Below are 25006 nucleotides of genomic sequence, written 5' to 3'. Positions count from 1 at the left end.
CCTCGGACGCGCATGTGGGTCTGAGATGAGAGGGGATGGCTGGGAGAGCTGGTTGGCTTGGAAGGCGTGTTGTGTACCCTGGGGCAAGTGGCTTCACCTCTCTGGGCCTCAGTTTCCCCACCTTAAAAAGGATGATCTGAAGATTCAGGAGATGCTGAGCCAGCAGTAGTACAGACCGAGGAGATACCTGGCTCCTTGGGATGAGCCCTCTTCGCAGGCTGCCCTGGACCAGGCTGGGGGCTGCCACCTGGCCCAGATGAGGGTGGGGGTCAGCTGCTGTGCTTCTGGGCACGCCTCTCAGCCAGGCTAGGTGAGGAACAAGCCTGCAGACCTGTGGGGCACCAGCCACATCCCTGGCTCATCACAGGCTCGTAGCAGCCCTCTGAAGGGGAAGCCCCATCCCTGTCTTACAGGCCAGCGAACTGGAGCTCAGACAGGGATGAAGGGCGCCCTGCAGTGTAGGCGCAGAGCCCAGAGGGTGGGCGGGCGTTGGACTCCCTGCAGTTAGAGGTTGCAGGAGCTGCCACATGGTCCAAGGGCCTGCTCCTGGACTGAGGTACACAGTAGGCACTCACTGTGTGCTCACTCAGCCCCACCTGGCTCTCCTCACAGACCCAAATACAAGGGCAAGTACTGTGTGGGTGAGCGGAAGCGCTTCCGCCTGTGCAACCTGCAGGCCTGCCCCCCTGGCCACCCGTCTTTCCGCCATGTGCAGTGCAGCCACTTCGACGCCATGCTCTACAAGGGCCAGCTGCACACGTGGGTGCCCGTGGTCAACGACGGTGAGTCCTGCCACCCATGGTGACACTGAACCGCAAGGGGAGTCCGGGGGCCCGAGGTTCCGCACTCTGGCCCTGGGCCATCGCCCCCACCAGCTCTCCAGGGTGCAGCCCAGGCGTGGGAGGGGTCCGGCCCATGTGCTGCCCCGGAGCTGGGTCACATGGCCACGGATGTGTGCAACGGACGCTGTCTTCCTGTGACCTCCCTGACTCCTGCCTGGGTTGTCCCTAACGGCCCCTCCACTTGGGCCCCCAGCGAATCCCTGCGAGCTGCACTGCCGGCCCTCCAATGAGTACTTTGCTGAGAAGCTGCGGGACGCCGTGATCGACGGCACCCCCTGCTACCAGGGCCAGCCTGGCCGTGACCTCTGCATCAACGGCATCTGCAAGGTGCGCCTGAGCAGAAAGAGGGGCTCCCATGTTGGCTACCCCTGGGTCCCTCCTAGGTCCCCCCGGCCCTCTCCCCAGGCTGTCAGCAAAGAGCCCACCCCTCCTGGCACTGGAGCTCCTTGCAGGCGAGCCTCACACCCCAGCCTCTGCACCGTGGGCCCTCCCACCCCTCCCGGCCCACAACCCACTGCCCAAGCCTCTGAACCTCGGCCGCCACCGCACAGCCCCCCCCCCCCCCAAGAAACCAGCCCACGGCTCAGCCTCCTACTGCTTCCGTGACTCCGGCAGCCATTTCCTCTGTCTTAGAAAGGTGGGGCCGGCTCCGGGTTGTAGGGCTCGGTGAGGTCATTGCAGGGTTACGCAGGGCTCAGGGTCTGGCAGAGGTTGTGTCAGTGTTTGCTAGCAACATGTACTCCTGTCCGGCAACCACAGAGGTTGCTTCTCCCTGCCCCCTCCCCGCTAGGACCCCCCAAGGGTGTAGACGGGCAGCAGGGAGGTGCTAGCCCAGGCCTTTGACATCCATCCCTGTTTCTAGGAAAGTCCTGTCTACCCTGGGCAGTTCCCCTGCCTGCTGTGGCCTTTCGTAAAACTGGCCCTCCGGTGCCTTGTGCTACCTGTCAACCTGGCTGTGTGGCACAGACTGGGCTCCCTGTCTCACAGCTGGGGGACCATGCTCAGGGAGGTGGAGAGGTTCACTTGAGGTCAGAGGGCGCGGCTGGCGGCTGGCTGGAGCCCGGAGCCCTGTCCTCCCTCCTCTCCCTGCTCTGGTGGATCCCTGAGGCTGGGGCTGATGCTAGGGCTCCCTCCTGTGTGTTCCAGAATGTGGGTTGTGACTTCGAGATCGACTCTGGTGCCGTCGAGGATCGCTGTGGCGTGTGCCACGGCAATGGCTCCACCTGCCACACCGTGAGCGAGACCTTCGAGGAGTCTGAGGGCATGGGTACGGGGAGGCACTGCTGGTGGGAGGTGCTCTTGACTTGGCGGCCCCTCCCCCTCCCTGTCTCCCTCTAGGGCCTGCTCTGGACCGCCAGGGTCCCCACCCTGGCTAAGATCTGAAGCAGGGGAGCCACCCTGCCTGGTCCTTGCAGGTGTTGGGGTGTCCTCCTGCCCCAGCGACCCCAGCCTGGCTGATCTTGCTTCGGGCTGCCTTCTTGGGAGGCTTCAGAGACCCCCAGCTCCACTGCTAAACCTCTGTGTCTGTTTTGCATGTGTTGCTTGAGGGCTGACTGTGCTAGGTGAGGAGGGACGGTGGCTGAAGGGTTTAGTGTAGGAGGCCCAGCAGGCTGAGAGCACTGACCTGGGGAGGTCAGCAGGGACTTCCCATAGGAGGCAGCAGTTTAGCTGAATCATGAAAGACTCAGGTGAGGTGGGAGAGGTGTTACATTCAGAGAAAAGAGCTGTGTCCTCAAAGCCTGGAGGCGCATCTGTGTCCAGGGACCCATGGGGGATGGCCCTGAGTGCCGGGCCAGATGTTCAGCCCCCCTGAGCTGGATCTGTAGCCTAGCAGAGCCGGCGGGCAAGTTACTCATCCCTCTGGGCCTCAGTCTCCTCATCTGTCACACAGGGGTGACAGAAGTACCTGTGACCTAGTGTAAAGCATATAAGGTCAGTGAAAGGACAGAGGCCAGCAGCAAGGATGGTGTCCCAAAGGAAGGGTGCAGGCCGATGACATGGAGCCAGCCAGGTCTCCAGGAGAGGGGTAAAGAGGTGTGGGTCCCAACAGCAGGATTTGAGCCCTTCTGAGGAGGAGCCCTTCTGAGATTTAGGTGACCTGAGATTTAGCTACACCTTTGTGGGGAGCTCGGAATCTTGAGGTAATGGAATCTGCCACCAGCAGCCTGGAGAAGGGGAGACAAGAGAAGGGGCTGGGGGCAGCCCACACCCTCACACTCTGAACAACCCCTGGCCAACAGGGTACGTGGATGTGGGGCTGATCCCAGCCGGTGCCCGTGAGATCCGCATCGAGGAGATGGCCGAGGCTGCCAACTTCCTGGCCCTGCGCAGTGAGGACCCTGATAAGTACTTCCTGAATGGGGGCTGGACCATTCAGTGGAATGGGGACTACCAGGTGGCCGGCACCACCTTCACGTACGCACGCACAGGCAACTGGGAGAACCTCACGTCCCCAGGGCCCACCAACGAGCCCATATGGATTCAGGTGCCCGCCTCCCAAGGCTCAGGCTGGGAAGCAGCAGGGGCTCGGGGAGCAGCTCAGTTTTGGGGAGTAGCTAAGGCTGGGGAACAACTGGGGTTTGGGGAGCAGCTGGGATTTGGGAGCAGCTCGGGCTGGGGAGCAGCTGGGGCTCAGGAGCAGGAGTGGGACCTGAGGGATCCTGTGCACCCCTACACCCACCCCCAAACCCCGCAGCAGAACAGAGCCCTGGGGACTCTGCCTTGGGTTCCCCTACAGTGTAGCCCCAGGTCCCACAGGGGCTAGAGTCAGCTCCTTTGGGATGGCTCCTCTGGGTAGCAAGTCCTGGTGTCTGGAGGGGACACCCCGTGCTCACAGGGCCCCCACCTGCCTGCCCCAGCTGCTGTTCCAGGAGAGCAACCCCGGAGTGCGCTACGAGTACACCATCCAAAGGGAGGCGGATGGTCAGGGCCAGGTCCAGCCACCTGAGTTCTTCTGGCACTATGGGCCCTGGACCACATGCACAGTCACGTGTGGTACAGGTGAGGAGAGGGGAGGGCACAGCCACTGCCCACCAGGGCCATCATCTCGGGGCAGCCATGCCTGGCCTCAGCCTCCACTCACTTTCCTATTCCTGGGCCACCATGAGCTTGGAATGCTGGCCTTTGGGTCCTGGAGTCCCACTGGGGGTGCTGCTGATGGCTGTGTCCCCACTGGTAGAGGGACGAGGCCGGCACAGTGCCTGGCACACAGAGGTGCTCAGTATGTCTCAGCTGTTGGCACTCTGGTCCTGGAGAGGCACTGGCTAGCTTCACACGGTTCCTGCTCCACTGGGGACCTGATCCCTTTTACTCCTGGAGCTGACTTGAGGCCCCCATGACCTGACCCTCCCTGACCTGAGCTCCTTCCCTCCACCTGCTGCAGAAGGGCTCTAGAGCCTCCTTCCTGGAGCCCTCTAGCCCTTCCTGGGAGGCCCAGAGCCTCATGCTCCCTGGATGCTACCCCCAGGAAGGGCCTCCCCAAGGAGGACAGAGCCAGGACGGCCAGCTTGTCCCCACCCCAGCCCTCAGCATCTGCACCCAGGGGTCCGTTCACCATGTTCACTCATTTCTCTCAACCGTGTGACACGTGCAGGGACCTCACTGACCTTCCCCACTCCCCATGGTCCTGCCCATTGCCCCCACTGCCCCTCGGCATCCAGGGAGCTCGGCATCAGGAACCAGACGGATGTTGAATGTTCCTGAAAATGCTCCTATGGTGATGAAAACCAACCACTGAACCTTGGCAGAAATCTCCCAAAGCTGTTGAAAGCATCCTGTCCCACATCAGCATCTCTAAATTTACACAAGTGAAAGAAAACCTATTGGACGAACTGGACTCCGGGGAAATAGCCTTTCAGCCGAGTGGTGGCTTCACGGGTGGATGGGTTAGGAACTCGAGCTGCAAGTAGCCAGCCAGCAGTCAGAAGGCCCAGGGGACAGAGGCCAGGCTGGCAGGATGGCCTGCGCTTCCGTAGGGACGTGGGACATGTCTCCCTCACACCCGTCCACAGGGCCCCCTCCCAGCCTCTTGTGGTCCAGGCAGGAAGAAGGGGATGCGCTGGCTCCCAGGGGAGGGATTCGTGTCCAGACGTCCCTCAATCCACGGGAACTACAATGGAGAGTGTTTTCAGCGGGGCCCACGATTACCCTGCACAGAACCAGAATTCTGTTAGGGAAGGAGGAGCGGATAGGACATGGGAGGGAAGCAGGGGTGAAAGGAGAGCCTCTTCCTGGGGGTCCTGCTGCTGGAGGCGGTGTGGGGGTGCATGGTGAAGGTGAGGAGACAGCCATGCCAAGACCCAGAGGCAGGTGGGGGCAGAGGGATGAGAACGGTGACAAAGGTGGCATGGGGGTCGGGGCTGGAGAGGAATGTCTGCTGGGGGGGTGGGAATCTGATGAGTTTCCTTGCTCCACCTCTTCTGAGCATGGACCCTGCTAGAAGGGTTGGTGCTCAGGCTGGGATTGGATTTGCATGACCACATGGTGTTCTCCTTCCCTGGGGGCTTTCAGGGAGGTATTACTGTTACATAGACCCTGAGGTTCAGAGACGTTGAGGGAGCTGCCCAAGGCATCCTCGCTAGGATGCCAAGGGCTGCCTACCCCCCGCCCCAGTCGACTGTCCCCCAAGCCTGCACACTCTGCTCCCATCCAGGGGCAGAGGCAAAGGCTGGGAGGACAGTGAGAAGGAGTGATGAGGCCTTGCTCTGGGAGGCCCTAGCAGAGCGGGTGTGGCCTTGTCTTCAGGCGCAGGGCAGCTTGGGCAGGGAGCACCATAGGGGGGGTCAGGCCCAGGCTGAGCCCCTGTGATCCCCAGGTATGCAGAGGCAGAGCGTGCACTGCACCGAGCAACAGGCAGGGCCTGTGGATGAGCGACACTGTGACCCCCTGAGCCGGCCTGATGACCGCCAGAGGAAGTGCAGTGAGGAGCCCTGCCCTGCCCGGTGAGCCCACCCTGACCACTGCCCGCACAGGCTCCTGACTCCCCGGTCCCTGGGCTTGCCGCAGAGCCCACATCTGGGGGCCTGTGAGAGGAGCAGAGGGAGCACGGCCTGGCCTCTGCACAAGGCTGAAGCCCAGGCCCTGGTTCTCCCTCCCCCCACCCCACCCCACCCCCCGCCCCGGGCAGCCAGCACCAGCCTAAGACATGCCTGGTCACCTGTGTTTGGGTTTTGGGAGGGCTCAGGATTTGCCAGTTCCCCCCGGCGAGGGTGGCAGGAGCAAATGGGGCTATGTCCTGCCACCGGGCCTTGGGGGTCAGGTTGCCGACAGGGCTCAGGGCTCTGGGGAATCGTCCCCTGGGCTTGGGCCTGGCCCTGCCTGGAGCCTGAGAGCCTGGGCATCCAGCCAGCCCTGGCTGACGAGGCCTGTGTGCCCTGCAGGTGGTGGACAGGGGAGTGGCAGCCGTGCTCCCGCTCCTGCGGGCCAGGGGGCCTGTCCCGCCGCGCGGTGCTCTGCATCCGCAGTGTGGGGCTGGATGAGCAGAGCGCCCTGGAGCCACCTGCCTGTGCGCACCTGCCCCAGCCTCCTGCCGAAACCCCTTGCAACCAAAATGTGTCCTGTCCGGCCACCTGGGCTGTGGGGAACTGGTCTCAGGTGAGCGTCAGGATGGGACAGGGCCACCCCCAGTTCCCAACCCCCCCAGCAGCCTTGGGCTTCGGGGAGCTGGAGACAGTCTTCAGGGAGCCCTTGCTGCCAGCAGCACGGCCAGGGGAGCCTAGGGCTGTCCCGGTCCAGCCTCTGTCCCCAGAGCCTCAGGATCACGGTGCCCTGGCAAGCCACCACCACAAGCCATGGCCTTGAGGCGGAGGGGGCCGGAGGGGGCCAGCTGGGCCTCCTCCTCTGACAGCGGGCAGTGGCAGGTGCCCCACCAGGCCCCTCACTCTGGTCTCCTCTGCAGTGCTCGGTGACGTGCGGGGAGGGCACGCAGCACCGAAGTGTCCTCTGCACCAATGACACCAGTGTCCCCTGCGATGAGGCCCTGCGGCCTGCCAGTGGGGCTGCCTGTTCTCTGCCGCCCTGTCCATGGGCCCTGGACCCCGAAGGCTCGGGCAGCGGCTCCTCCAGCCGCGAGCTCTTCAATGAGATCGACTTCATCCCCCCCCGCCTGGCCCCACGCCCTCTGCTCGCCTCGTCCCCCGAGCCGGCCAGCATGAGCAACGCCATCGAGGAAGACCCCGAGTCGGGGCCGTCGGGGCCTGTGTTTGTTGATGATTTCTACTATGACTACAATTTCATTAACTTCCACGAGGACCTGTCCTACGGACCCTTTGAGGATCCCGACCCAAACCTGGCAGGTGCAGGGGATCGGACACCCCCACCCCTGAGCCGACCTGCGGAGGCCCCCACAGGCACCCCTCGGCCCAGCCAGGCAGGCCTGTCTCCGCACCCGCCCTTGGGTCAGGCCCCTGGGAGCCCCCCGGGCAATTTCTTACCTGAGGAAGATGCCCCTGTGGTGACCCCAGACTCGGGGCTCCCCAGCTTGCCCCAGCCCCCGGTGTGGGTCAGTGGCAAGGACACACCTGCTGCCCCCGGAAGCCACAACAGGCTCCCGGGAGGGGAGGACCGCCAGAGCCAGCCACCCCCTCCATACTGGCAGAGGACCAACGAGCTCTCTGAGGACGAGGAGGAAGCCTTCGGCGGTGGAGCAACCGGCCTGCCCCAAGGACGGCGCCCCACGTCACCCCCTTGGTCCTCCATCCACACTCGCCACACCTCCCCCAGTCCTGACGTGGGAGACCTGTGGACCCTGGGGACGGTGGCCTGGGAACCAGCTCCGGAAGGCAGCCCGGGGCCTATGGACACTGAGCTACGGCCCACCGTCAGGGGGCGCCCTTCTACTCCTTCCCCCCACGCTCTGCCTGAGACCTGGGGTGGGGACAGCCCCCTGGAACCGGGGACTCCCACCACTGCAGCCCCGTGGGACCTGCAGACCCCGGCCCTGCCAGGGACCTTCCTTCCAACAGCCCAGGGCCCAGGACCTGAGGACCAGCCAGTGCCCCCACGGCCCACACCAGCTCAGAACGGGTCAGCTGATGGCAGAGTCCCCAAGGCCCAACCTGTGGACCCCAGCCCGGCCAAGGACCCCCTGCCCGCCCAGAATGCCAGCTGGGAGGTGGGGAGCTGGAGTGAGGTAAGGGGCCAGGGAAGAGAAGGACCTCACTGTGTCCTCTTCAGCACATGGCCCATGGGGGTCCCGGGGTACAGAAACCGGCGGCCCGAGCTGGGAGCAGTGATGCCCTCCGTGTGCCAGGGGGCCATCCGCCCTGTCAGCCTCAGTTTCTTAAGATGAGGAGACAGGCCGCCAGGAAGGTGTGGGGTGGCACGAAATGGAGGGTGGCCAGGAGCCGCGTCCCTCATACTCCTGGACAGGGTGCCCCCTGACACCCTGCTGGTGGGGAAGCCGCCTCCATGGCTCCCAGGCCCAGTAGGGCCCCCTGGGCTCAGCCTGGCTCTCCTCGCCTGGCCCCTCCTCAGTGGCCTCAGCCTGCTCCTTTAGGGGCCGGCGAGTGTGTGTACTTGATGGCCAGAAACTGACTGTGTCCCCCTGCCCACCCGTGTCTTCCTATGGAAGTTCTGTCTGGACTGGGGAGGGACAGGCAGGGCTTAGCCAGGAGTCCAGTCACTCTCCCTAGGTGATTTTGGGGAGCAGTGAGCCCGGTCATGATGGTTGGGTCACCACCTCTGTCCCCCGTGAGCCAGGACATGAGGTGTTTGAGGTTTTGTCTTCCGTCTCCATGGGAGGTGGGTGGAGGGGCCCATTGCACAGATGGGTAAGGTGAGGTTCTGGCTCCAGCGGGTCCCCCCGCATTGCTGGCAGCCCGGCCATGGGGCTGGGGGGGCGCGGGGATCTGCCCGCCCTCACGGCCTGTGCCCGGCCCCCAGTGCTCCACCACCTGTGGCCTGGGTGCTGTCTGGAGGCCCGTCCGCTGCAGCTCCGGCCGCGAAGAGGACTGTGCCCCCGCCGGCCGCCCCCAGCCTGCCCGCCGCTGCCACCTGAGGCCGTGTGCTGCCTGGCACGCGGGCAACTGGAGCAAGGTGCGTGAGCCTCAGGGTGCAAGCTGGGCTGCCCAGTGCCCACTGCACGCTGGGTGGCGGACTCTGCGCTGCCGTCCTGGGCTCGTCCTGTCCACACACCTGTCCCGGGTTGGCCTGCCCTGCCCCTAGCACCTCTGCTGCTGGCCATGCCCTTTCCCTTGTACCTGCCATGCCCCTTGGATGGCATTGTCACTGACTGTTCCCGTGGGGCCACCCTGGCTACATGCCTGAAGCTGGCTGGTCTCCCCGGGGTGGGTTGGGGGGTCCGATGCCCACACCGCCACACCTCGCAGGGCCGTGTGCGAGCAGGTGCACGGGGTCTGCTCACACTGCACTCTTTGCCCTGCAGTGCTCGCGTGGCTGCGGGGGAGGCTCCTCAGTGCGTGACGTGCAGTGTGTGGACACACAAGACCTCCGGCCACTGCGGCCCTTCCACTGCCAGCCAGGGCCCCCCATGCCGCCCACCCGCCGCCCCTGTGGGGTGCAGCCCTGCCTCAGCTGGTACATCTCTTCCTGGAGGGAGGTGAGGCCTGGGGGCCCCGGGACAAGGTGGGGGGCTGTCTTCAGACCCCAGCAGTACCCCGACCCCTTTCTCTGCCCATCCCGCTCTTCCAGTGCTCCGAGGCTTGTGGTGGTGGCCAGCAGGAGCGTCTGGTGACCTGCCCAGAGCCAGGCCTCTGCGAAGAGGCGTTGAGACCCAACAGCACGCGGCCCTGCAACACACACCCCTGCACGCAATGGGTCGTGGGGCCCTGGGGCCAGGTGAGCAAGCCTGCGGACCAGGGACGGGCCCAGCGGCCACTGGGAAGTCCTCCGTTCCCTCGAGAAGGCATCGTCGTGTGCTATGTGCCAGGCTCTCTGGTCACTGCAGATGTGCGTGGTGGCCAGACAAGGTCCCCACACTGCCGAAGCCTTGGCCTGCTGGGGAGAGGGGGTTGAAAGGGAGTGGGTGGGTGCTGGGATGTCAGGGAGGCCTGCAGGACTCGGTGGTTCGAAGTAGAGGTCCAAGGGGAACAGCATGTGCAAAGTCCTGGGGCAGGAAGGAAAGATCTGAGGGTTTAGGGAACAGAGTAGAGGCTTGAGTGACAGAAAGGGTGGAGGAGGGGGCAGAGAGCCCTCAGGGGGCGCAAGATGCCTTCCTGCCACCTGCTGGAGCTACAAGGTCCAGGAATCCCAGTCCTTGCCCCTGGCTGCTGAGTGGCTCTGGGCAGGTGGCCTGGCCTTGCTGGGCCTCTGGTTTCTCATGTGCAAGACAGGGGTGTGGGAATGAATAGAGCAACGCAGTGAGGTGCCCAGCCCAGAGCCTGGCACCATGTGGCAGAGATTAAACCTACTTCTAGAGCTTTTTTAAAAAAAAGTACATCCTAATTGTTAAGAATAGAACCTGACTCAGGCTGGAGGGCCTGTGGTTGAGGAACCTGCAGGGGCTGTGGCAGGTCCTCTCAGCCTCTCGGGCGCTCCTGGGCCTCAGGGTGGGTGCAGCTCCTGCAGGTGAGCCTGGTAGGCTCTGAGAGGCAGTGGGCGACGAGAAGCCTCAGAACTGGACATGTTCCTGGCCAGGGCATGTGCAGCTGCCCCTGGGGTGCCCCTTCCCCTGGCCATAGGGGGCCCTAACCTCTCCCCCACACATACACAGTGCTCGGCCCCCTGTGGTGGTGGTGTGCAGCGGCGCCTGGTCAGGTGTGTCAACACCCAGACTGGACTGCCCGAGGAGGACAGTGAGCAGTGTAGCCACGAGGTCTGGCCTGAGAGCTCCCGGCCATGCGGCACCCAGGACTGTGACCTCAGCGAGGCCCCACGTGAGTGCTGGAGGTCGGGGCAGGGGGGATGGCAGGAGACAGGAGCCAGCTGCCCTGGGTGATCCGTGATTGTGAGGCTGCTGAATGCTGTGCAGAAGCTGGGTTGTGTCAGGGCCAGAGCAGAGGGTGTCCTGCCCTGCAGACACTCCCAGACACCCCTAGGCACCCCTAGGCACCCTCCAGATACCCCCAGGCACCCTGCAGACACTCTCAGGCACCCCCAGGCAGGCAGCCTTCTCTAACGCAGAAACAGGGGAGGCAGCAGACTTGGCCCCCAGTTGCCGTGTGACCTCGAGCAAGCCCCTTGTCCCCCCGGGTCTCAGTGAGCCGCCCAGTGAGGCCAGGCCTGGGTGCGCCTCCGTCTCCAGCTCTGCAGGAGGAGGAGTGCCCAGAGTGTGTGCTGCAGCCGCAGGAAGCGGCCTCCCAGGGTCCTGCTGGCTGCCTGTGGCCAGCTGCTTCCTGGCCAGCTGTGTCCTCCTGGAGGAAGGGCCCGAGCCAGAGGTGGCAGTGGACACAGCTGCCCTCGGGGCGCTAAGCACAGGAAGCTGGCCCTGGAGCCACACCTGGGCGCCCTCACCAGCTGGGTGGCCGTGGGCTCCATGTCCCTGTCTGGGCCTCCCCTTCCTTGAGCACAAAGGGGCTGAGAGCCATGTGTAGGGAGGGGGCGGGGAGAGCTAAAGCCAGGTCACTGTCGACTGGGGTCAGGAAGGAGCCGAGCAGCTTGTGTGTGTCTCAGCCATCTGCCCCGGGCCCCTAGGACAGTCTGTGGTCCTTGGGCTGGCGGTCAGCACCTCGGGGACCTCGCTGCCTTCTCCACAGTGGCTGGCTCCTTGGCAGCCCAGCCTCCTCCAATCCTGTGGCCTCAGGGCCCAGGGGAGGTGCCACCCACCCTGCCCCTGACGCACACAGCTCAGGGCAGAGGCCACCAAGGCTCCTTCCTGCCTATCACCTGGGCTCGGGGAGGGGGACCCATGGCGGGGAGAGGGTAGAATGGAGGCCGGGTCTCTGGAGGTTGGGTGGATGGAGCCACCAGCCGACCCAAGTGAGGAGTTGGGGGTGGAGGCCAGCTCGGGGGTGATGTGGGCGTCAAGACCCTGAAGCTCAGGGATGTTTTGATGGTTTGTGGGGCAAGACATTTAGAAAGCCTGGAAACTCCAGGGCGTGCGGTCAGCCCGGTGAGGCAGCTGACCCAGCGTGGCCCACATCCGTTTGTGGAGGTGGGCGTTATTGACAGAGGGAACCCCCTCCCCCCGGGTTAAGAGGCTCGCCCGAGGTCACACGGTGCACACAGGATGCGGGTGTGCAGATGTACAGCTGCTGCCCGAAGCCCCAGTGGAGGACCCAGCCTGCTGCCTCGTGCCCTCTGCGGGCCCCCGGGTCCGCGGGCTTTCCTGTCCTCCTCCCCCGGGACGCCCACTAGAGGCAGCTGGGGGCTGTCAGCAGGAGCGGGAGCGAGGCCAAGAGGCTGGAATCAAACCACTTCCCAAAATAGCTGCGACCAGCACAGGGCAGGAGGGCCGGCCAAGCCCCGCCGTGGACAAGCGTAGCCCGCAGCCTTCCTCTGTCCTCCCTGGGAGCTGGGTTTTACCTCCAGGGTCACACCCTCTCTCTTTGGGCCTCAGGGCCTGGCCTCTTGGAACTCGGGTCTGTGGGCGGAAGCTGAGGCTCAGTATGACCCGGGGGCTTGGGGGGCGGGGGGGTGCGGTCGGGGCGTCCAGCAGGGCAGGTGCACGGCAGGGACGGCGGGGGTTGGGTCGGGGGCCGAGTCTCCTGCAGGCTGGTCTGTGGCGGTGGAGGTGGGGTCGGGGTGGGGGTCTCAGAACTTTCCCCCTGGAACGTTGACCCGGCCTTGCCAGCACCCCCCTCCCGAGACCTCTGGAGTGCTGAGGCCCTGGGGTGGCTGCCGGCCGGTGTGATCCCAGGGGGTAGCCCCCCACGGGGTGCTGGTGCCAGCTCCGTCCTGAGGGTCCCTCCCACCCCAAACCAGGCTGCGAGCGGGACCGCCTGTCGTTCGGCTTCTGTGAGACCCTGCGTCTGCTGGGCCGCTGCCAGCTGCCGGCCGTCCGCACCCAGTGCTGCCGCTCCTGTCCCCCGCCGGGCCACGGCGCCCCCTCCCGCGGCCACCAGCGCATTGCCCGCCGCTGACTTGCCCCAGCCAGGCTGCCCTGACCGACCCCCCCACCCAACCCACCCAGACGCACGGACCTCATGCCCCACTGTGGGCTGCACCCCAAAGGTGCTAACCTGGCCTGCTGGTGGCAGGCCAGGGACCCCTCCCCCAGAAAAGGTATTTTTTTAATGGTCTGCATAACCTTTATTATTATACATAAATGAGCACCTACAGTTTCAGCGTACAGCCTGGCTTCCTCTTGCGTCGGGAGAATCTCAGGTTGGAGCCCCCCCCCCCATCCTCCTGAACCGCCCGCCCTCACATGCTCCCGGGGCACTTCCGGACAGGTCTGGTGGCCCCCGCAGCTGCAGAGGTGGGGCGGGTCCAGCTTGGCAGAGGCCGGTGGGGGGGCAGTGGCCCCGCTTAGCCTGCACCCCCCACTCCAGGGCCGCAGAGCCCAGTGGTTTCATGGTGACAGGGTCCCATCCCACCTCAGGCAGCCAGGCCCTTCCTGTGTCCAGCAGGGCCTGCCCCCCAGGGAAGACGGGGAGGGGGCTAGCACCTCCACGTTAACACGCCTGCATCAGAGGAGAGGAGGAGGGTGGCCAGTGGAGCTGGTGACCCCCAGGGACTGGAGCAGATGGGTGGCCACCGCCTTCCTGGCCTTAACATGTCCTGTTTTGCCACGTGCTCTGTGCTCAGAGACAGCAGGGCTGGTCACAGGTGGTTCCTGCCCCCACTGCCACCTCAAGTGTTGGGCTCTTCCCACGCTGACCTGTGACCTTGCACCTGCCCGCCACGGCCCCTTCCCGCCTGCCCAACCTGGGTCCATGGAGCCTGTGGACACAGCGGGCAGCAGAGGGGTGTGAGGTGCCCCGAGAGTGAGGGAGGCGGCTGGGGAAGGGGACACACGCAACCAGGCTGACCAGGCCCCTCCTGGGGAGTGGCCTGTGCAGGTCCCAGACCTTACCTCTGGCCCGAGCCTCAGACAGGACTCTTCTATAACCCTCTCACCAGTCCTCCTCCTAGAGGGTTGATTTCCCTTCTCCAGATGGGGGGACACCAAGGTTCAGAGGGCCCAGGTGCCCCTGGGGGCACCTGCAGGGGATGCCACATTCCACCATGTGTGCCAGTCATGGTCTGCAATGTGCATGGTGGTCCCTGAGCAGTGTGTACGTTGTGAGGCCATATGGCCACGTGTGGCTGGGTGAGTGTGTGGAGGGTGGGGCAGGTGGCGGTCACTGAGACAAAACATGTCGGAGGCTGAAGCGCCTGTGCCCAGACTGGTCCCCACATGGAGGGATGGAGGGCAGTGGTGCCCACCCACTCTCTGCTCACACACCACACCCCTTCACTGACGTGCTCTACGGGCCCGAGAAGCCAAGGCTCCAAGTGGGTCTGGCCATGCTGTCCTGGAGCCCTCCAACTGGACAGGCCCCATGGTGTCTTCACGCACAGACGGTGGGTCTGAGGTCACTCAGGAAAGTGAGTCACCGAGGCATGCGAGAGGCGGGCAGGGGCATCAGACTTCCTGTGTTTGCAACAGTCCTGCGGCCTGAGGAGGCCCTGGCGACCCACACACTGTCCACTGCAGCAGCCCTTACAAGGAAGGGGGAAGGGGGCCTCTGCCCTGGGGCCGTGACCTCAGGTGCCCCCAGCCTGGCTGAGTCTGTCCCAGGGGAGACAGGCTGGCTCTGGGATCCTGGCTGGAGCCCCCTCCCCCACACCATGTAAAGACATTTGGTCTTAATCATTCTCGGGTGTTTTTCCAATGATGGGGGTGAGGGGGTGGTGTCCCCCACGGCAGCTGGGCCTGAGTGGTGAGCCCAGATGCAGGCGAGGCACGTCACAGCTGCGGCTGGCGGGGGCGGGTGGGGGAGCGTGGGGGTGCTCCAGCTCCCAGCTCAGCCCCCCGGCCCCCGGTTCACCTGCGGCTTGGCCCCACCTCCCCAGTCAACTAAGGCATCCTGCCCCTGCACCCCTGAGCAAACCCAGAGTGGGACCTACAAACAGCTAGTGCAGGTCAGAGGCCCCAAGAGGTCCTGTCCCCCTCTGAGCCCTGGGGGTGAGTCCTGTCACGAGCTGGTGTAACTGCATCTCAAACCAGAATATACAAATTAGTAGTTTATTTGGCTTTTTAGTATGACTGTTCCAAAATACAACTCAAAGTATAAAAGCTGCATGACCTAAGGGGAAGTCAGCTGCCACCACCCCCCCATGCAGCCCTCCAGGGGCACCCACCTCCCACCTGCACGGGCTGCCCTGGGCAACGTGCAGGAAGACAACAGTGTGTGTGTGTGGGGGGGGGGATTGTGCAAGAATACAAACATTTAGGTTAAAAAAAAAAAAAGAAAATGGACTGGCTCTTTGCTTAGAACACTTCCTATTGGATACGACGTGGTAGGAGAGCACCCCCTGGTCCAGCCCTGGCGCCCTGGCTGCCACGGGACAGCTGTCATTAGCAGGACCATGGGCAGCACAGGAGGCCCTACTGACCAAGCCCAGGACTGAAGCTGGGGTGGAGTGAAGAGCAACTCAGGCTGCTTGGCCTGACACACACACACACACACACACACACACACACACACACAGCCATAACACAAGGGGACAGCTCATTGTATAAAATAGATGTATGTAACCTAGAAAAACCTTGATAAAAATAGTCTATAAAAATATAAACTGTAGTGAAAAATATACAAAAGTATTAAGAAATGTTCAGCCCATAAAACACAAAAACCCATCCCTGTGCAAGGTGACGGCTGCCCTTGGCTGCGGTACAGGCATCTAGGCAAGAAGTCTCCACGGAGACAGCAGAGGGGGGTACCCACACCCTGCGGCTCTGCATCCTGTCCTGAGTCTGGGCCCAACCACGCACCCTTCCAGCCTTCGAGACACCCAGAGGGTGCACAGCCTCCAGGACGGTGGCCCCAGTCCATTCCCCCAACGACCGCACTGCTCTCATGCCACGGCCTGGCCTCAACAACGGCCTGGAGACCCCTGCACGGCGCTGCTGGCCACCTGGGAAACCATGGCTCTGGCCACACAGCAGGCACCATGCCCAATCCAGATGCTTTTAAGATAGGTCTTTTTGGGGGCGACACAGATATTCCTAAAGGCAGCATTCCCCACCCCCCCCGCCCCCACAACTGGATGTGTCAGTTCCAGGGGAAATCAGAAATAAACTAGAGTCTGATCCTGCTGGGCATCCTCACTGTAGTCCTCTCACTCGGCAGTGGGGGAGCTGGGCAGGCAGGGGTCTCCAGTGGGGTCTATGGAGGGCAGTGAGAATGGCGCTGCGTGTCTGCTACCAGAAGCCAAGAAGGGAGTGCGGAGATGCCAGCCTGGTCAGGATACCGCTGAACAGGCCGTAACAGGAGAACGTCCGTACTTAGGAAAACACACTTCCTCAAATTCCGCTCAACACTTAGGCTGCATCTAGTAAGTACGTTTAGGGATTACTTCCAATTTCTCCAGGTAGTGTAAAAAAAAATTCTACTTTAAATGATTTCTTTCCTATTTGAATAACACTGAGCCAGGAAACACTCTCATGTCCACATGCATATCAGGGATGGTCTGCAGAGAGACTGACCCAAAAATAACCTTCCTGGGGCAAAGCCTCTGCAGGGCTTCAAAAACTGCTCCGGGCTGTAGAAGTGTGTGGGCAGCCTGACCTGCAGAAGGCAGCAGTGACCCCACAGCAAGCGCCACGCTGACCCTGGGGATGGCGGGAGGCCAGCTGCCAGAGCGCAGGGGCAAGGCACAAAGCTATGCCCAAGCAAAGGCCCTGGCAGCCAGCCTCCCGGCCATCCAGCAGGTGGAGGACCCCCAGGGCACCAGCTGTTCTCCAGAAAGCCAACAGTGTCACCCAGCAGCTATACCACTGCCCTGAATTCCCAGAAAAGCTTCCTCCTTCCCTCAACCAAGGCCTCCCCAGGGGTGGGCCTGCCTGGCAGGACGGTGTCCACAGAGTCTCAAAGAGCCAGAGATGTGTGCACCGTGTGACGGCATGGAGATGGCCATCGACAGCAGACCGTGCCCCGAATGGGAAGGAGAAAGTGCAGGGTGGTTTTGGACATCTGCCCAGCAGATTTCCAGAAACCATGGGCATTACATTCGGGCTTTCAAAGGAGCAGAGATGCCTCTGTGGGTCATCCTTTTGGCACACTTTGGTTGTAAAGGCAAGAAGAGCAGCGTCATGGGTGGAGCACTCAGGTGTCCTCTTCTTCATCACTGACCAGCTCCCCCTTGTCAGGACTGCTGTCCCGTTCACGTAGGAAGTCCTCTCGGATGGCCTCCAGCTCCGTCAGCTCCAGCCGGACCTTCTCCAGGTGGTAGGCGCGCCGGTTCCGGATCTGGCGCAGGGGGAATGGGTTTAGGTCCCCAAATGAGATGCTGATCAGCTTCCTGGCAGGACACAGGACAGGGAGAGAGGTCAGCAGGGCAAGACACAGGATGGGGCCTGACCACTGCCGCGCTAGACACAAGCGCTGGCTTGTGTGTCGTGGGGTGGGTAAAGTTCCTTCCCTTACTGGATCCTCATGCTGGAATAATGGAAGAGCCACCTCCTGGGGCGTGGAGCTCCTCACACTGCCACCGGGAGCACTAGGACAAAACCTGGGACTGACCAGGAAGGAACGGACGCCCAAGCAGGCCCGGTGGCAGCTGTCACACTACCAACCACATCACAAGGGTCGGGCGTGGTCTACAGACCGATGCGCACTCCATGGCTGTCACACTACCCACAGCTCAGGCACCAATCCCACTAACTTGCCCCCAGCCACTGGCTGGTGGCAGAATGAACAACCAGAAGGTGTCCCACAGCCTGACTGTGGGTTCCAGCACCAACTGGGGCAGCCCGGCCCCTGGGGGAACAGAAGTCAGTTCCTGCAGCACCAAGCCCCCCACTCCCACTCGGCCGGCCCAGAGGCTACTCTCCCCTCCAGCCCCCAGGGGAGGCCGTCGTGACACAACCTTGCCCCAGGCCTTCCTGCAAGCTCTACTGTGTGTGACATCAGCCTGCGATTCTCAGACACCCACCCCTCAGAGAGCCTGACTCCAGAGAAGCCCCCGCATGAGGCCAAAGGTCAGGAAGGCCCACTTCCAAGTTCCCAGAGTGTTCTAGAACACAGGTGCAGGAGAACAAGGCAAGTGTGAGCAGAGCCCACCTCAGTGTAGACTTACTGGGGCCCAAGCACCCCACACCTAGTGTCCGGCTACTGCTTTGCTACAGGAGGCAGACACAGAATGCGCTAAGTTAGAGTCCCATCAGCCCCGCGGGCAGGGGGGCAGGGGGTGGGCAAGGGTGCTGCAGCCCTGCTCAGGAGACAAGCAGATGTCCCACAGTCAGCCAGGGGCAAATAGCTCCAGGAACCCTGGAGAGCAGCTTAATCCTGTTATCCCGCCATCTCCTGAACACTCGCCTCTGCAGCCTCCCCTGCTCTTTCACGGAACTGCTCAGTTATGGGCAACCACCGGGCTGGGCAACCACCAGGCTGGGCGACTTTAAAATCCCGGGGTCCCGACCTGCCTCTGCGTTTGCAAACCGGCATCCCATAGACTTCAGTGTCCTGAAGCCAAGGGCAAGGCGGCTGCCCTGGAGCTGCTCACAAGTTGGTGCTGCCACCAAGGCTGGAGGGGCCAGCGGTGCCCTCGACCTGTAGCCATGCCCCTCTCAGCTTAGACCTTGGGCAAGGTTGGTGGACGCTCTCAAGCCATCACCTCAGGACTCACACTCAGCCTCTCACTGGCCAGTGCTGCCCTCAGGCATTGTGTGGCAAAGCTGAGGTCATGGCTACGGGTAGGTCAATGTGCCTGATTAATACCCTAAAAATCCACTTCCTGAGCAAAAGGCCCTAAAAACAGTGACGACTTCTTAGGATGTCAGGTGTGGCCTCCACCAGCCAGTCCTCTTCCCAGCATCCCCTTCCCTGGGGACCTCAGCCCCAGCTGCCCTCCCCCCTGCCCTCCCATGGCCGGCTCACCCTCCCCTGTGCTCTGGAAGCTGCCCCGCAGCGAAAGGTGCCCTTAGGCTTCCTGGGGGCCCTTTGGGGTTTGAAGCAAATTGTGACACGTCAGTGGATGGAGACGTCCATATAGGGAGTCACAAGAGACATTTCATGATAAAAGGGAGATTAAAAACCTCAGTAAGTAATGCAGACCTTTAGCAAAAGCCACAGAATTTCAATAAATCATTTCATTTCTACATAGTCCAGAATGGGCGTCCTACGTCCTGAGACAAAGCAGCCTCCTCACGTGCTGCACTCACGCCCTGAAAGCATCTATAAGCCCCAGATATCTCTCAGTGGAAGGACCTGTGACTCTCATGTGGCTGGGCGAGCCTGATGCAGGAGTGCTCTCGTGTGCGGGGAAGGCGGCTTGCACTCGGCACCCAGTAGCAGAGAACTGTGACTCCCATGGCTCCAAGCAGCGCCACCTCCCCACCCAACCATTAGCAGGTCCATGGGAGCCCCCGTGGGAGTCCTGGGAGGGCGAGCGGGACCATAGCGGCTGCCAGCCACAGTCAGGGCACATGCATGACAATCACCCAAACAGGTGATGCCCTGTGGCCAGGGAGATGCACCTCCTGATGCTTGGTGCCTGGCCACAAGGCCAGGGTCTTCTCAGGTGTACTTCTCTGCCCTCCAGTCTCCTCTTCCATGGCACCTCAGGCCCCAGGCCATGCTGACTCCCTGGCCTCCCCCCTGCCAATGCTCCTGTCTTCCCAACACCCCTGTGTGGAGGCCAAATCCCACCCAGGTGAGCCACTTCCACGGCCCGAGACACATCACCTCTCACGTCTCTGCTGCTGCTCCAGATCCAAGCCCAGGGCACCCTCTCCTAGGTGCCCCTCTCCACCCCGCCCACCTCATCCTCCCCCTGCACGTGCCCTGTCCCAGGCCCGGGCCTCCCCCAGGGCAGCACCCAGACCATCAGGCAGTACATCCCCCTCAGTTCATGTCAGGGGCTGTGCCTCCTCTGTCACCTTGGCACATGGGGGAGGGCTCACCACGCCAGGAAAACCCAGGAAACACTCAATGAACACACAGATGCTGTTCTGCCCATGGGACGTTGTGTTGATTGGATCAAGGACAATCCATTCTCCCCATTCCACCCCATTGGTGGAAGTCACCGGATGTCCCCAGCCTTTTCCTCTCCTCACTTGCACAGCGGGAAGCAGGCGTAGCACCCCTACTGCTTGCCCCCTGCCCCCCACAAGGATTCACCTGGCATCAAGGATTGTTCGAGTGAAGTAACGGAGATACTTGAATATGGCCATCGAGTCCTGCAATTTCAGGATCTCCTCTTCCTTGTATTTGAAAAGTGCCAGGGCAAACCTGAAAATGACCTGTGAGAGCATGGGGACATCTGTAAGCTCAGGGCTGCCTGGGCAGTGGCTTCCCGAGCCCCAGGCCCTCCCGTGGCAGCACACCAAGGGGTCACTCCAGCCCATGGTGACCTTTAGTGTCTCTGGTGAGCAGACCCACCTTCGGTCCCTCGTAGAGGAAAGAGTCCCATATCTTAAAGAGGATGTCACTGACAACACTGTCCACAAACACCACCAGAAACCAGTTGAACGTGATAAGGGTGTAATCCACGTTGTACTGGTCCAGGTGTGCGTGCAGTCGAGGCAGCTTCTCGCTCATGAGGTCTCTGAACACCCGCTGGTCCACCTGGAAGGAAACAGAGGGAAGCGTTGGGTCTCCTGGGGCGCAGAGCATGCCACCTGAGCCCTGGGCACTGCTGTCCCACATGCCCACTATCACCAGGGCTCCTTGGCCTGAAACTGACTCCCATACTTGAAACGCTCAAGAAATAGGCTGCTACGTGAGTTCAGGGCTAAGAGGGCAGAAACCAAGTCCTGGACCCAAGAGGAGGTGCAACACCAGCAGGTGCTTCCCCTAGATGCCACCCAGGTGTGGGGGCGGCACAGGGGCAAGGGCCCCAGGGTCAGGGGCTCAGATGGGCCTGGGTACCTCTTTTATCCACGGGATGCCCAGGGCACCTGTCACCGGCTCTCACAGGCTGTGCTGGGGGTTCCACGAGCCACATGCAAACCACCTGGCTCCACCTCATGTGGACACAACGCCCTGCTGAGCATAGGCTCCTAGCGAGCTCGCCTCCACCCAGAGGAGCGAAAAATCGTGTGGGGGAACCAGACGCCCGGGCTGCTGAGACAGCTGTGGTCAGGGGCCTGGTGAGGAGGCATGGGTTGCGCTCTCAGAACCACGGATGGATCCCAGACAAGGACACTGGGGAGGCAGAGCCAGGGATCCACTTGGGCCTGACCTCGGACTGGGACCCGCCCCTGCCCCATCTGTGCACACAACAGAGGGACAGAAGCTTCACTAATCACAGTCGCACATCAGGACGCTTTGATGCTTCACCTCTACTCTGTTCACCTCTGTTCAACCAAAACAAAAGGACAGCTAGAGCCAACCTAACACGACTCCATGTGTCTCCACCACCAAGATGCCAGTCAGGCTCTGAGCAGGAATGATGTGGCTGGACATGCACTTCAGCCCCACCGTGGCCCAGGGGGTCCAGCCCAGCCGGTGCCAAGAGGCCAGGATCCCAGGATTGCTGTGGCCCTGGAGACCCAGACAGGACACTCCAGGAGCGGCCAGGGGTGGGGAGTGGATATGGAGCCGCTGAGGACAGCAAGCCATGCATGCGGGGCACCACAGGGGAGGACGGGAAGCATGTGACCCTTGTCAGCCCCCATGAGCCCCAAGGCCATGTGGGAACCACACACTGCCAGCCAGCCAAGCAAAGGTCAGCAGAACCCCCGGGGAGCAGCTGGAGGCCGCGGGAAAGAGTGAAGTCACACTGGCTCCGCGGGCTCTGCCCTAGGGACACCGGCACACACTCAACTGCATGTGAGCCAGGTCAGGATGAAAAGTGCGCTGATTCTCGGGCTCATCGAAATGCTAAAGTAACTACAAACAATCTACATAAACATGTAAAATAACATTTTTTAAAAGTAAGCTCCACACCCAGCATGGAGCCAACACGGCACTCGAAACTCATGACCTGAGAGGAGATGGATTCGGACGCTGACCGAGCTGCCCAGGAGCCCCTAAAATGACACTTTAAAAGTTTTGGAAAACCTGAAACTTTAAAAAAAGCCCACTGTTCCTCCTTTTTGGAAGTTTTCCTTATTTACATGTATGGAAGCCTTATCAAAAATGTATTTGACTTTTTGACAAAAATGCCTGATTAGATTCAAGTCAGTATGACTGGTTGAAATTGTAAAATTTAAAAGGTAAAATAAAAAACTAGAAAGTTTTTTATAAAAATGATTCTAGAGCAGCCCAGGTGGCTCAGCGGTTTAGCGCCACCTTCAGCCCAGGGCGTGATCCTGGAGATCTGGGATCGAGTCCCACATCAGGCTCCCTGCATGGAGCCTGCTTCTCCCTCTGCCTGTGTCTCTGACCCCCACCCCTCCATCTCTCAAAATAAATAAATAAAATCTTTTAAAAAATGATTCTAAAGAGTTGTAAAGTCCTCTCAGTGCATAAAAGAAACAAAATACAAAAATCACCTTGGAGACATACATTTTAACCAATTTGTTTTCTGACTAGAACAGGAGACAAAGTTTCAATGACCTAAACTGGTTGAAACGAATCATCATGAATACTCTTCACAGACTTGTTGAACAGACAAGCACACAATCCACTGTTGAAGTGTCCCACCACCCCACCCTGAGCACGTAACAAGGCATTGGGGAGAAAAAAAGAGCAAAAAGGAAATACATCAAAATGCCAGCTGTGGTCCTGAGCTGCCTGGATAAGACATGACTTCCAGTTTCTTCTGAACATCTCCCGTGTTCTCCTGTATGAGCACCGTGACTTCCACAGTCAGGGAGAAACAGTCTCCTTAGAGTTTACAACTATGTTCATGCAACAACATGATGCAAATTTTATCTTAAACCCACATACTTAAAATAGCTTTCCCTTTCTGCCTATAAGGATAATTTTACTGAGTTTTTACAATCTAAGCATTAGGATAAGCTCATAATGTGTCATCTGAATTCGACCACGAGCACTCCATTGAAGGGGAGTATGATGCTCATCTGCCAGATGTGGAAACTGAGGCAGGGCTGTGCAGTGAGGTGGCCCAGCTCCATGGCTCACAAGCTGGAGGGCCTGGCTCCATGACAGATGAAGGCTTCTTTCTTATTCTGAAACACGGCTATCAGTGATTTTGAGTCTCTAAAGCTATTAGCTTCCCGGTATCTGTGACACACAGAACTTTATTTACTGACCTCTTCCCTCCCACCAGACAGTTGACTGCTTCCTCTTCTTGCTGCTGCGCATTTCCTAGTTTACAGAATATTTCTGGCAAAAATAGCCTCTAAGTGGGGCACCTGGGGGGCTCAGTCTGTGAGCACCTGGCTTCAGCTCAGGTCACGATCCTGGGGGTTCTGGGATCGAGCCCCACATCGGGCTCCCTGCTCAGCAGGATCCGGCTTCTCCCTCTGCACCTCACCCACGCTCATGCATTTGTTCTCTCTCAAATACATAACATCTTTAAAAAAAAAAAAAAGCCTCTAGGTAACTTAGCAAAGTAACATGACCAAAGGGAGAACAGCTGACCTCTCCTAGAACCAGTCAGCACCCAGGACCTCCCGTGATCATCCCATGGCATTCCAGGAGGCAGTGGGCAAGGCCCAGACCCTAGCCCGGGCCCTCAGTGGTGGCACTCAGGCGAGCTGCTCAGTGTCTCTGACCCAGTTTTCTCCTGAGAACAATGGGGATAATGATGCCTCCACTGGGATGGTCTTGTGCAGCTGCTGGCACGGGCTGGGCAGGCACACACTCATGCCAGTTCCCTGCCCTGGCCAGAGAGCCCACGCACGCTCAGGCACTCGCTGCACTAGGTGCCAGCAATACTACATGGAAGTTGGGACTGCCAACCAGCTGCAGGACAAGCACACAGACGGGATCCCGTCAGACAGCTGCCATCCCCGAGGCCCGTGCCAGAGCAGCAGGAACAGCAGCGGGCCTCAGGTCAACTTGGGAAGGCAGGACACAGCATAGGGGACACAGAAGGAACAGTGGCCTGGGGAGAGACATCACGGCTTCATACCGAGGACGAGGCGAGACTGATGAGCAAGTGGGGACCAGGCGGTGGGGGACAAGGTGGACCTCGTGACTGACACAGATGGGGGACACAGGCAATGCAGTGATGCAGGAAGGGATGGTGCCCTGATGGGGGTCGGGGGTCAGTGGCAGAACGAGAGCCACCAGGCAGGCGGCAATAACCAGAAACCTAACCATGGGGACGCCGAGGGAGAGGAATGAGGAGAGTCCAGGCTGGCAGACAGGGGATCGGGGGACAGATGGTAAGGAGGCTGTGATGAGGACCCCTTTGACGGCAGAGATGCAGATGTGTAGCAGAACACATCCAGGGCCCAGCCAGGTAAATAGAACCCATCCTGAATGTTTACTATGGAGGGACATGGTCACACGGGTGACAGGAACTGGGAAGCCATGCGATTCATGGTGCGGTGGTCTAGAGGCAAGGGCAGGAAGCCACCCTCTGGCAGGAGCAATGGTGGGGAGAGAACTGCCTTCGATCCCCTCCTGACACACGTGGTCTCCTGTCAGGGCCTCTGCTGGCCACCGTAGGGCCTGTGAGCAAGGAGCCCTGGCCTAGGCCTGAAGGGCTGCTGCAGAGCCAGGACTGCCCATGTGGGGACGCCCCTGGGCTCTCCTGGCAGAGTCTCATCACCCTGGCTTTAGGCTCCAGCCATGGTGGGCATGACTGCACCCTCACATCTGCAAGGAGGTGACTGCTGCCCCCATGCCAGCCCCGAGTCCAGCATGGCCTCCGGCTGCTCCTAGCCAGGGGGTGACTGTGGGTCCTGACACAGCCCGCTCCCATAGGCACATGCCCCTCAGGGGCTGGAGGGCGCCCCACTGGCCAGACCAAACATTCCTCAGCACCGCACCATTGCCGAGATCCATCCCAGCCAAGGCTCCTTCCTGTCTCTGGTCTGGGGGTTCCCCTAGCCTCCCCCACCCCTGCTCTTTCACAGGTGCCTCCCCTTAGAAATCTCCTGCCTTACCTCAGCTTCTTGGAGAACCTGAGCCAACACACCAGGCTCCCAGACATCCCTGGACTGCAGTTTAGCTGCCCAGGCAGGCAGGCAGGCTGTGTCCAGGGAACAGCTGAGCTGGGGGGTGAGGGGGGGTGGATGGGGACAGCTGAGCCCAGGG

General features: G+C 61.2%; 2 protein-coding genes across 2 annotated transcripts in view; one reads left to right on the top strand and one right to left on the bottom strand.

Moving 5' to 3' along the window:
- ADAMTS7 (ADAM metallopeptidase with thrombospondin type 1 motif 7) overlaps positions 1 to 13004 on the top strand; it is a gene marked incomplete at its 5' end in the record, with an annotated part of 41776 nt that extends 28772 nt beyond the window's left edge. Inside the window, 13 exons of the mRNA XM_055326871.1 lie at positions 613 to 782; positions 1036 to 1169; positions 1989 to 2109; positions 3083 to 3327; positions 3701 to 3842; positions 5656 to 5782; positions 6221 to 6434; positions 6739 to 7971; positions 8724 to 8876; positions 9226 to 9399; positions 9492 to 9638; positions 10513 to 10675; positions 12663 to 13004. Of these exons, the coding sequence (XP_055182846.1) occupies positions 613 to 782; positions 1036 to 1169; positions 1989 to 2109; positions 3083 to 3327; positions 3701 to 3842; positions 5656 to 5782; positions 6221 to 6434; positions 6739 to 7971; positions 8724 to 8876; positions 9226 to 9399; positions 9492 to 9638; positions 10513 to 10675; positions 12663 to 12820 (3181 nt within the window). The remainder of the gene's footprint in view (positions 1 to 612; positions 783 to 1035; positions 1170 to 1988; positions 2110 to 3082; positions 3328 to 3700; positions 3843 to 5655; positions 5783 to 6220; positions 6435 to 6738; positions 7972 to 8723; positions 8877 to 9225; positions 9400 to 9491; positions 9639 to 10512; positions 10676 to 12662) is intronic.
- Positions 13005 to 14896: 1892 nt separating this feature from the next.
- Positions 14897 to 25006, bottom strand: part of TBC1D2B (TBC1 domain family member 2B) — a 65216-nt gene continuing 55106 nt past the window's right edge. Inside the window, exons 11-13 of the mRNA XM_055326178.1 lie at positions 20270 to 20455; positions 20009 to 20130; positions 14897 to 17189 (exon numbers count right to left, since the gene is read on the bottom strand). Coding sequence (XP_055182153.1) covers positions 16994 to 17189; positions 20009 to 20130; positions 20270 to 20455 — 504 coding nt within the window. The 3' untranslated portion in view covers positions 14897 to 16993. The remainder of the gene's footprint in view (positions 17190 to 20008; positions 20131 to 20269; positions 20456 to 25006) is intronic.

Source organism: Nyctereutes procyonoides, unplaced genomic scaffold (genome assembly GCF_905146905.1).
Source record: "Nyctereutes procyonoides isolate TBG_1078 unplaced genomic scaffold, NYPRO_anot_genome, whole genome shotgun sequence".
Lineage (NCBI taxonomy): Eukaryota > Metazoa > Chordata > Mammalia > Carnivora > Canidae > Nyctereutes > Nyctereutes procyonoides.
The sequence above is the reverse complement of the archived record's forward strand: the minus strand, read 5'-3'. Positions and strand labels throughout refer to the sequence as shown.